The 10,946-nt window shown below is 52.0% G+C and overlaps 1 protein-coding gene across 1 annotated transcript in view; it reads left to right on the forward strand.

Moving 5' to 3' along the window:
- The window catches only part of LOC135577821 (cilia- and flagella-associated protein 52-like), an 82,578-nt gene extending 72,400 nt beyond the window's left edge, over positions 1-10,178 (forward strand). The window contains exons 7-14 of the mRNA XM_065047942.1: positions 965-1,065; positions 2,015-2,185; positions 3,750-3,898; positions 4,565-4,710; positions 5,890-6,041; positions 6,665-6,767; positions 6,930-7,041; positions 7,702-10,178. Coding sequence (XP_064904014.1) covers positions 965-1,065; positions 2,015-2,185; positions 3,750-3,898; positions 4,565-4,710; positions 5,890-6,041; positions 6,665-6,767; positions 6,930-7,041; positions 7,702-7,862 — 1,095 coding nt within the window. The 3' untranslated portion in view covers positions 7,863-10,178. The remainder of the gene's footprint in view (positions 1-964; positions 1,066-2,014; positions 2,186-3,749; positions 3,899-4,564; positions 4,711-5,889; positions 6,042-6,664; positions 6,768-6,929; positions 7,042-7,701) is intronic.
- Positions 10,179-10,946: the final 768 nt, after the last annotated feature.

The raw sequence follows: 10,946 nt of genomic DNA on the forward strand, positions 1-10,946 counted from the left end.
TCACCTGGGCGTTCCTGCTCCATGGGGGGATTGGACTGGATGATCTTCTGAGGTCCCTTCCCATCCCAAACATACTGTGATACTGTGATTTAACCCCACAGAAGTCATTTCACTCCTCTGGCAGCCTATCTTGGAGTCTCTTGGTGATTTTCAAGAATTAATCTGTTGTACATGGAACAGTAATATTACTTCACAGGTGGCAGAACTGAAGCAGATCTGACTCTTCTTACACTTGTATTTTGTGGAAGGCTGAGGACTGTTTTCATTTGTTTGGGTGTTTTTTGTTGTTTTTGTTGTCATGCATTTTTTTCCTGTAGCCTGGTACTTTATCCACCGAACAGCATTTCTCCTTTTCCAGTGGCTGGCCTCCCGTTGATCTGCTCTGCTCAGTAACAGCAGAAACCCGTGTTGACCATGGGCTGACTCATTTCCAAAGCTTTCCTGTGACAAACGTATTTGATTCCTAATAGGTGGGAGATGGGATTGCATCTTTCAGGCAGAGAGAGAGGCCTGAGACGCAGAGGATCATCCTAAAAAGAGCTGTAGGAAAGACCATTGAAGCTGAGTTGTATCCTCTGTTGTTTTCGTGGCTGTTGGATGAAGGACACGCGGAAGGAAAAGCGCGAGTGCCGCTCCACGATGTGGGTATCGCTTGCTGCGATGAGGTCAGGCTCTGTACGTGGTCCCAGCTGCTCTGAAGAATCCAAGATAATGCTGTTTGCTCGCTCCTCGTACTGTATTAGTTCATATAGACCTGCAATTAATAACTCTTTTCTCCCTTCTCCCTCTAGAGAGCCACTCTTCAGCCCAGGTCAGTGACAAAATGCTGACAAAGCCATATTGGAGTGAGATAAGCACCGCCGTCGGGAGCCCGGTAGAGACTCCGTTGTGCTGTTCAGCGTGGCTGCAGCAGCAAGGAGCCTCTGCTCCCATCCGATTGCGTTTTCATCCTGTTTTCTCCTAGGGAGTCACAGCTTTGCTTTTGCCGAAGACAGGAGGTTTAATAGTCGGCACCGGAGAAGGGACTGTAGCTCTCTGTACAGGCTCAGACTGCCAAGTAAAGAAGTGAGTTTGTAGATGGAAGAATCAGGAGGGGAGAGGTGACAATTCCTCCAAAAGGGTCACGGTATGAGAACCAATCATTTCTATGGAAAGGCATAATCCAAGTCAGTCTCAGTTTTTCAGCCCTGCAGACACAATACACGGTCTGGTTCCAGCGTCATGAGGTTGGAGCAAACTGAAAGTGACTGCGTGCGTTTGCAGGGAAGTGCCCTCTGATCCTTCCTTGGAAATGACTGTTGTTTCCTTTGGAGCAGTAGGAGTCAGATCCTAAATTGATGCCAAGCCAGACAGATTTGTTGAAGTCAATAGAATGATGCTTATTTACGCCGGGTGAGAAAGAGTAGTAGTTGCCATCTCCAAAAGGGTTTGTTGGGGGTCATGGGATTGTAAAGCAGGGCTCTGCTAATTTGATAGGCACGTGTCTGGAAGTGCTGGAGTATTTGCAAGGCTTTTTTCTGCATACCAGATAGAAAGCTGCAGGCGTCATTTCCCCATACGTGATTTGAAAATTGGGCTCACACCTACTCATTTGGCATTGCTTGAATATCCCCTTCAAGTGTACAGTTCTGCAAGCTTAGCTTTGTACGACTGAAACTATTCCCAGAAGGTCTAAACTGTCTGGAAATATCCTTGAAAGTGGGATATTGAAGTGCACTTGAGCAAGAATATCAACAAAGCTGTTGTTACCTTAGGCCCTGGTGCAGGAAATCAAGTCTCCAAAGCGCTGCCTGTGCCAGCCCTGGCAGAGCAGCAGGTGGGACGGGCAAGATCATGGGAAGTAGGAAACGTGACTGGGAATGGAATGTTAGTCCTGCCCATGCTCTTGCGTCTTGATATCACAGCCTAGTGCGGAGCTTTTTGGGGAAACAGCGACAGTCGAATTCTCGAGAAGCTGGAAAATGAAAGTTCCTCGAGGTCAATGTATGGCCAAACCTTTGCTTTCTTTGCACAGGAGAATGCGAGTTGAAGGTGCTGTCACTTCCCTGACGTGTAGAGGTCGGGACGACCAGTTCTTTCTAGGGACAAATAAAGGCCAGATGCACCGCAGTGCCTACGCTACATTTAAAGAGGAGCTGGTCGCCGTCTGTCACACCGAAGCCGTCAACGACATTGTTTTTCCTGAGTGAGTATCACGGGCTGGGCTGTATTTGGCTGGTGCAGAAGCTTGAGGAGCTGCCGCTGAGGTCAGGGTGCCTGTGTGCGCAGCTTTTACCACAGGAACCCAGAGCCTGGTACCATCTGTTGGGATGATTGATACGGGCGATGCTGTCACCTGCCCAAAAAACGCCGGGGGGACGGTGAGCAGCTGCTTCAAAGCAGAAGGCAGCAGTTCAGTTGGAGCACTGGAAAAATCACTGATCTGCAGAAAGGATGATAAGTAAAAAGACCTGAATTATTGATGTTTGGGCAGCGGCAGGGATGGCAGCCTCCCCCTTTTGTCCCAGGGTCGCTCTGTATTTGTCTTGTGAACGCACAGCAAATGTTCCCTTCCTGGGTAGTAGCATCGTGACTCTTTCTTTTGTTTTTTTAAACCCACAGTGGATCATCTCTCCAGATGGAAAATGGGATTTTGATGCAAATGAACATTTTTGGCGTATTTTTATTGCTTCGCTTCTCGGCCCAGCACAAAGGATCAGATGTCACCGAGGTGCAGGGAGTGCAGGGTGCAGGAAGCGCTCCTCCCTGCCTGCCGCAAGCCTCAAACCCACATCTTCTCATTTAATGAGAAAATCAGGTGGAGCTTTAGGGTGATGTGCTACTGATACCGCTGATTGACACGCCTGTGTCACAGCCATTAGTGCTGACTGTAAGGACTACAGGACTACATCCTTGCGTAGATGTTTGAACTTCTTATCTGTTGCCTGCTCTTGAACAAAGCCTATTGCTGATGGGGAAATACGGGCTTAATTTCCCTGCTCTGGCTTATTTCAGAATCCTTCACTTGCTGATGTTATCCTGGTTGATAAAGCACCCGTGCAAGCTGGGCTTGAAACAGGCCACACTTGTGTTGTGCTGGTTTTCTCTGTCCTGGTTCATCTTTCTGGGCATTGATGGTGCTGTTGAACAAAAGCTCGCGGTACCTTTCTAGATGTCACTTTCTGTTGCATCCCTAGGACGAGTGGCTTAGAGCTTATTTCAAAGCACTGTGTCCCATGGCTTTTGAAATGCTGCAGGTCTTGTTTTATTCCAACATTTATAACAAATATATTATGAACAGACTTTGCCATCATTTCTATTGCCTTCAGCGCTGTTGAATGGGAATCATCCAGTAAGCAAGATAACAAATGACATCTTCACAATGTGAGGCTGCTGTTAGTGGCTGATGTTAAACCTGGGCAGTCAGCACTTTTACACCCACTTTTGTGTCTATTCTATATAACGCATGAAGTTGTTTAGAGATTGAATATGGGGAATAAACGTCACAGCTTCAGCAGAAAGAGTTCTTTTAGTTTCCCTTTAACTGTTCCTTAAAATGAATCTTTGAAGAGAACCCAAACCAGGGGAATTTCATGTGAGAAAGGTGATCCTCCAAAAAAGGCCTTTGTCTTAGCCATGGGGATCCCTGTGGGGCAGATCCCAGCTGCAGGTTAGCAAAGCCGAGCTTTGGAGGCTGATTTGAGCTGTGACAAAGCAAGGAGCGTTTCTGTGTGCCCCTCCTCGTTACCTCTCCTCTCTGAACTCTCCAGGGGACATTCGGACTTGTTCGTTACCTGCTCCACAAACGACATTCGAGTGTGGTACACGCCGGAACGTCTGGAGCGGCTGCGAATCACCGTCCCCAACGTCACCCGCCACGCGGTCGAGGTGACAAGGGACGGCATGGTCATCGTTTCAGGTGATGGTCAGTCCAGAGCCGTGGTTGCTCAACTTAATAAACATCAGTATGTTAAAACGAAGAGAAGATTAAATTGGGAAAGCGTTTAAATGGAGTTCGTGGCGACACCCAAAGGCCTCTTTGCTGGCAGCTGGTCCGATGGACTTTGCTGGCAGCCCCGCTGTCCTGGTGCTGCAGTTGCGGTGAGGGTAGAAGGCAAGGGCTGGAGACCTTGCTTTGGATCAGTGAATTCCGGCAATCCAGAATGCGGTTCAGTCTTATTTAAATTACCTAATTCTAAAATATCAACCTTGTCGTGTGCAGCAGCTTCACCTGTGATGTAGGTAGAGCACATTTGCAGAAAGCCGCCGTCCATCGCCACGTGCAAGTTGCTGACACAGGGACTCCTGCAGTCCTGGAGCAGCCGTGCAGCCTCCCCATGGTTACCAAACCACTTTGTCCACAGCCAGAATCCAAAAGCAATTACATTTCAACAGTGTGTTTGGGACCGTAGCTCTGCGGGCTCATCTGCAGTACAGTGGTTTTCACGGGTATGCTGGTGATCTAACAGCGTGGGCCTTATGTGGGAACTTCTTTATAAAAAGGGGTTGGTTTGGAAAGGAAAGAGCGACAACAGTGTGAGGAAAGTCTGTGCGCCCGGGCAGTCTCTTTCTTTCTGTTCATCAGCTTGGAATGACGGGAAAATCCGCGCCTTCGTGCCCGCTACGGGAGAGCCAATGTACGAGATCAACAACGCCCATAACCTGGGAGTGACGGCAATTGCTGCGACCAGCGACTGCAAACAGATCATTAGCGGAGGAGGTGACGGGCAGGTAATTTGTGCTTCAAAACCTGGAGCAGCTTCGTGCACTCATCACAGGGCCTGCGAATTGCCTGGAAGTGCTCAGTCAGAACGGGAGCTGTTCTGAGCTGCCGCTTGAGCCAAGGACTGAGTTCAAAGATATCAGCTTTTGAGATGTGCTGTTGTTCTCAGAGGGCATCATGTAAAACAGTGCCCCGATTTCTTCTGGCATGGCAGTTTTGGAAATCCTTCTAATGCAGAATATGCTCTTAATCCTTTTTGTTCATTTGTCTCTCCCCTCTATTTGGCTGTATTTGTGCAGCTGAGACAGAATTACAACTAAAGGTTGGTTAAGCAGAAAGGAGAACCGCAGGGGCGCACTTGCAGTACTCGTTGGGAACACAAAAAAGCTGCTCTGCGGTGCTAATGGTTCTGTCAGAATCAGTCCTCAGGAAGCTGTGACTTCAGGGGTGCTGAAGGGATCGGGATGCTCTGAGCTTTGAGCAAGTGGCAACTGGACATCCAGATCCCTTCGGGAACTCGGCATCAGCCTCGAAAGCGTGGAAGGTCAGCTCTTCTCTGCCTTTGATGCCCGTGTCTAAATGTCTAAATTTTCCCTGGGATTTGGCCTTAGAGGAATGTCGAGGTGAACAGACATTGCAATGTTTGGCACTAGTGGGACAGGACATGCAAGGTGTGAAGGATCAAGGCCTCAAAGCAGAAAGATTTTGGCTGTTACCAGCACAGGGAAAAGAGGTGCTTTCAGGCACGTGTTTCACATCGAAGCTTTAAAGAGCTGTTTTGTATTTCCTTCCTGGCATTCTCTGTAGGACAAATAGCGGGTAGCTCCTTTCTATTCCATTGCAGCAGCTTTGTGCTTTGATCTTGAAAGCACCACTGGCAATAGATCGTGGACTGGGTGGTTTTTCCTGATCAAGAACTGTGTAAAATGAAGCATGGGAGAGCGGGCACTTGGCAAAACCAAGGCCTGGGGTTGATGGCCACGAATTCCTGAAGCAAGTGGATTACACTGTGGAGAACTCAGTTGAGCTTCACAGGTCAGCTGCACCAATAACCCACAGGCCAACGGAGACGGTTGGGACTGAGCTGCTGTACGTGTTGGCAGAGAAAGGCAGAGTTCAGGAAAGCTCCTCCTGAGCTCCGGCAGGACCAGCTGGTACCAGAGCAGATGTGTGTTGCTGATTTTCAGGTGAGGATCTGGAATATTGGTGAGAAAACCCAGAAGCTGAGGGGAGTTCTGAAGGAGCACAGAGGTGCCGTGTCCTGCATCAAGACTAATAAGAACGACAAAGAGGGTGTCACAGCCAGCCTGGACGGAACGTGCGTCATCTGGGATCTTGAGTAAGGCGACAGATTAGTATTGCGAAGGCACTTGGAGTGCTGGTAATATCTGTAGGGTCACTGTGCCCGGTTTGGGACACCACAGAGCGAGGAGGAGGGGATAAAGAGCATTAAGAGATAAAAACTTCTAGAAAGAACAATCGGGTCAGGGAATGTAGAACCTCCAGTTCGAGAAGCTTTTCAGAAAAGCTCAGACAAACCTTTGTCTGCGGTTGTTTTCCTGTGCGGGATCCTGCTTGGCCAAGGTGGAGCGGGTGAGTTCCCAAGTTTGCCACTAGCTCTGTTTTCCAGAACTTTGTGACTTGTGTCGAGCTCTTGTGGATCTGCAGACTTTCTGCACTGGGGTAAGGCCGAGGACACCTTGGCATAGGGAACAGCACCTGGAAAGCATTCTGGGTTTAAACATTTCATTTCGTACGACAGCAGATCAAGAGTCCTACAGGGCAGCTGTGATGGAAACAGAACTGATAGCCTAACGGGCTTCATGGAACCCTGAACTCAGAGCAGTGCCTGAGAATATCCAAGGAGAGAGATCTGATGTACAGCACAGGCAGAGACATTCCAGGCAGGCAAAGTTTGGGTTTTGACGCTGTTGCTCTGTCTCATTTTGGGGTGTTTTGCAGGCGTTACGTGAGAAAACAAACGATCCTAGACAACACATTGTTCAAATGCGTGTGTTACCATCGCGGAGAGTACCAAATAATCACCAGTGGAACAGACAGAAAGGTGAGCAAAGCTGCAGGAACTCTGCAGTGCACAACACACGGTCTGGCGCTGGTTCTGGGGTGAAACTCCTGTCCCTGCACAGCAGGTTGTGTCCCAGGGCGGTGCTGAAACCCGTGTGCTGCTCACGGCCAGCTGAGCGCCCCGCTCTGCTCTGCTCTCTAGATTGTGTACTGGGAAGTGCTCGATGGCTCCGCAATCAGAGAAGTGCAAGGCTCTCTGTCGAGCTCCATCAACGGGATGGACATCACATCGGACGGGGCGTCCTTTGTCACAGGTGAGTGCGTGGTTGGAGCTGGAGAAAGGAGGTCGTCTTAAGACCAGGAAAAGCAAGGCAGTGAACCAAGGATCTCAGTACAGTGCGAAAAAGCTGAAAAAAAGGGGTCAGCTAAAGGGGAAAAGAACACGAATCACCGAAGAAAAATACTGTGGTTCAGGCTGTAGTTCAGACTGGGAAGATGCTGCTGTAGCTCACTGGGATCTGCTGGTGAAGGTCCTGAGCCCTTCACTGGACACTGACCCCAGCAGAACAGAAGCAGTTTTTGCCATAATGCCCAAGAAAACATATCCTGCTCTTCCTAGGAACACCGAAGCGTTCCCCTGCCTGGGAGCGGGGAACAAAAAGGAGCAGAACTCGGTGTATCACAGTATCACACTATGTTTGGGATGGGAAGGGACCTCAGAAGATCATCCAGTCCAATCCCCCCATGGAGCAGGAACGCCCAGGTGAGGTCGCACAGGAACATGTCCAGGCGGGTTTTGAATGTCTGCAGAGAAGGAGACTCCACACCCGCCTGGGCAGCCTGTTCAGTGCTCTGGCACCCTCACTGAGAAGTTTCTTCTCAAATTTAAGTGGAACCTCTTGTGTTCCAGCTTGGTCCCATTACCCCTTGTCCTGTCATTGTAATCGTTTGTTCTTCCTCTGTGCCTGACGCAGGTGGTGATGACCATCTGGTGGAGCTGTGGGACTATAAGGAGGGCACGGTGACTCACGTGGGAGTGGGCCACAGTGGCAACGTCACCCGCCTCAAGATCTGCCACGCGAACAAGTACATGGTGAGCGTGAGCGCGGACGGTGCCGTCCTCATCTGGAAATAGCCCAGCTCGGGCTGACAGCCGGTGCCGGAGCTGCTGGGCTGCTGCTTCCCCGGCCGGCCCTGGAAATGCTCTTTTCTTACCACTCAGTTTGTTGTCAATCGTTTGTTCTCTTAGAGTAAACAGTATATTTCTACTCCCTGGTATGCATTTACCAGGTCCTTAGATACCCTTTCTAGCGCAATTTTTTTCAGGGGAGCTAAGAATGTGCTGTTTGTTTTGGATTCATCACTTCCGAAAATCACCTTGGCAGTTGTTGTAACAGTTTGCGTTGTTCCTGCCGCCTTTCCTGCCCGTCTCAGCATCATCTGCCTTGTACGTCTACTCATTTGTGGGCTCTCTCTTGCTTTCACATGGTCTCTCTCTTCTCTGCACTCTCCTGTCTCTTATTTAATGAATAACTTGTTGTTTCAATTCAGTCTGCTGTGTTTAGTGCAGACAGCAGTGCAGGCAGTGGTGCAGACAGGCGTGTAGACAGCGGAGCAGGCAGCGCACGGGCAGCGCACAGGCAGCGCACAGGCAGCGCACAGGCAGCGCACAGGCAGAGCTGGACCATGCCCAGTCTCCCAGCCCCACCGGTTCTCCCCAGCTCAGCCCCGGGTACAACCCGCGGCAGTGGGACGGGGTGTCTGAAAGCACATTTCCCCTCGGCCGCACGGGTGTTCCAGCCTGTGCCAAGGGACGGGAGCGGCTCCAATACAGAAAACATTGTCCGATGGCAAAGCCCAGACAGTGGGGACCACGTTTTCCCTTTGTTTTTATTGTTATTGTGATTGGCAGCATGACAATGGATTTCTGCCGGGCCTGGAACAGCTCAGCTCAGACCTGCTCAGGCTTTTCTCTTGAGCTTATCCTGACACCCAAGTGCCTCCCTGGGGCAGAGACTCTTGCCCAGGCAGAGGAGACGTTTCCAACACTGTCCTGTCACCGTGTCTCCCTGATCAAACCAAAACTCTCCGTGTCTTTAATATCCATCCCAGCTGTCTGGTGCCCGAGGCACCGGGACAGTTCGTGCCATAACAACACGGAATTTTCCAGAATAGCGAGCAAGCGTTTTCCCCCCCTGCTTGCATTGGACGTTTTCATTTTCCCCACCCCAAATTTGCTCCCAAGTCTGCAGCATGCTGCAGCGCCGATGGATGTTGGATTCAGCCTGAACAGGAAGGCATCGCGTTCAGAACGGTTTGAAGGGGGAAGGTCGCACACACGATATTGTTGAAAGGCAGATCAGCATAGCGAGCATTCCTGGCGCTCGCTCCAACCTGCAAACGCTTTGGATTGGAATGGACTGGCGGTACCTGTCAGAAAGGAATCGCTGCCTGCGCCCCGGCGCTTGGGAAGATGCTGCTCAAGAAGAACCCCAGCAGGGTTTTAGGTCCTTGGCTGATGGGAGCTGGTTTTCTTCCCCGCATCAGCGTGGCAGGGCGTTCAGAGGCTCTCGCTGCTGTTACCTGCTGCACTTTGTGGCACATTGCTGGGGACCCGGCAGAGCCACTGGCGTTATCTAACACTTCCTAATTCAGGCAGGTTTGGAGTTTTGGGACGTGCCTGTTTCACTGTCGCATTTTAGACTATTTCCCTTTCCTGTGTTCATCGGGTCTTGCTTTCTACCAACCTCCTTCCAACAAATGCTGGTTTCTGATCTCTCAGTCTGGCTCCTGCATCTTTCACTGTCCGGCTCCCCTCGCTTTTTCTTCAGGCTTTTCCTGCTTTCATTGACAAACTGCTTTGGATTTCTGGTTCCACTCAATCCAGCATTAAGCCCCGCTCAGGTTCCGCTGGCGGCCACCAGCCTGGCATCCCCGGGGAGGTCACTGTGTCCCTGCCACCAACACCCTGCCCCATGGGAGGAGGGATTGTGACATCCAGCAGCACCACCTGGCCCTTCCTCCACCACTTTGCCCCATCTCTTCGGAACCCACATCACCTCCAGCTGCATCCAGGGCCAGGCTTGCAGCACATCCCCATGCCCAGGGTGTCTGTGGGGCAGGGAAGGCGCTGCAGAGCCTGCCTGGCACAGCTGTCCCTTCCGGGGGGAAAGGCAGATGCAGGGATGGAAGAGAGTCCGCAGCACCCACAGCCAAGCTCAGATCCCCTGGGAGCCCCCCCAACATCATCATCAGCCTCTGCAGCTCCCCGGGGAGAGAAGAGCCACACGCCGCAATGGGGCCTCTGCAACACCCCCTGCCCTGCAGCGAGGTGACACTCAGTGGCACCCGTGCCTGGCACAGGGACCTCCTTCCCACTCCATCCCTTGCCAGCCCCTTGGCCCTGGTTAAGGACAGCTCTGCCCGAGATGTGCCCAGGCTCCCGGGCACAGGGCAGCGCTGGGGCTGTTAACTCAGCAGTGCTGGCAGCTGTCAAAGCAACCCGGGCCAGGGTTCACCTCCAGGTTGTTGGCACAGACAGGCGGGTCCCAGCCTCACACAGCTGGACTTGGTTGGGGCTGCGAGTCTCTCAGAGCTGTGTGAAGAACCACACGTTGCCACCGGGTTGCCGTCCAGGGGAGTTGCTGCAGAAACAGCCGGTGCCACATGCGTGGTGCTGTGGGACGGATCCAGCTGGACCATGGGACTGATCCGGTTGAAAACTGCTTGTCAGAACCAGAGTGGGTTTCCCCTGCTGGCGGCGCTGCAGGTGGGGAGGAGGAGCTGACCCAGTGGCCTCAGCCATCCTGTGTCCCCCCGGGCACATAGGGAAGGCTCAGGGGCTGATCCCTGCGGCGGGGGGAAGGTGACACTGTCCCTCCCCAGCCAAGCTCTGCCGGACCCCAAACGAGCACCCACACATGGGGCCAGCTGGTGTGGGGTGGGCAGGAGGCAGCCAAAGCCTCCGGGCTGTGCCAGCGCTGGGGTGGCCACCCTTGTTCTGTGGCTCTTTGTGGAGGGAGCTTCGTTAGGTCTCAAAACCTCAGTGTGGAGGGTGCAGAGGTGGCCACTGTGCCACTGTCCCAGCTAAGAGCACCCTGAGGTGGCAGGATCAGGGCACCCCACAGCGATGCTGTGACACCCTGGGGTGATGCTGGGGACATCAGGCTGGGGTACCCGCGGTGATGCTGGGGACACCGGGGCAGCCCCCGCTCCCGCT

Source organism: Columba livia, unplaced genomic scaffold, assembly GCF_036013475.1.
Source record: "Columba livia isolate bColLiv1 breed racing homer unplaced genomic scaffold, bColLiv1.pat.W.v2 Scaffold_141, whole genome shotgun sequence".
Taxonomy (NCBI): Eukaryota; Metazoa; Chordata; class Aves; order Columbiformes; family Columbidae; genus Columba; species Columba livia.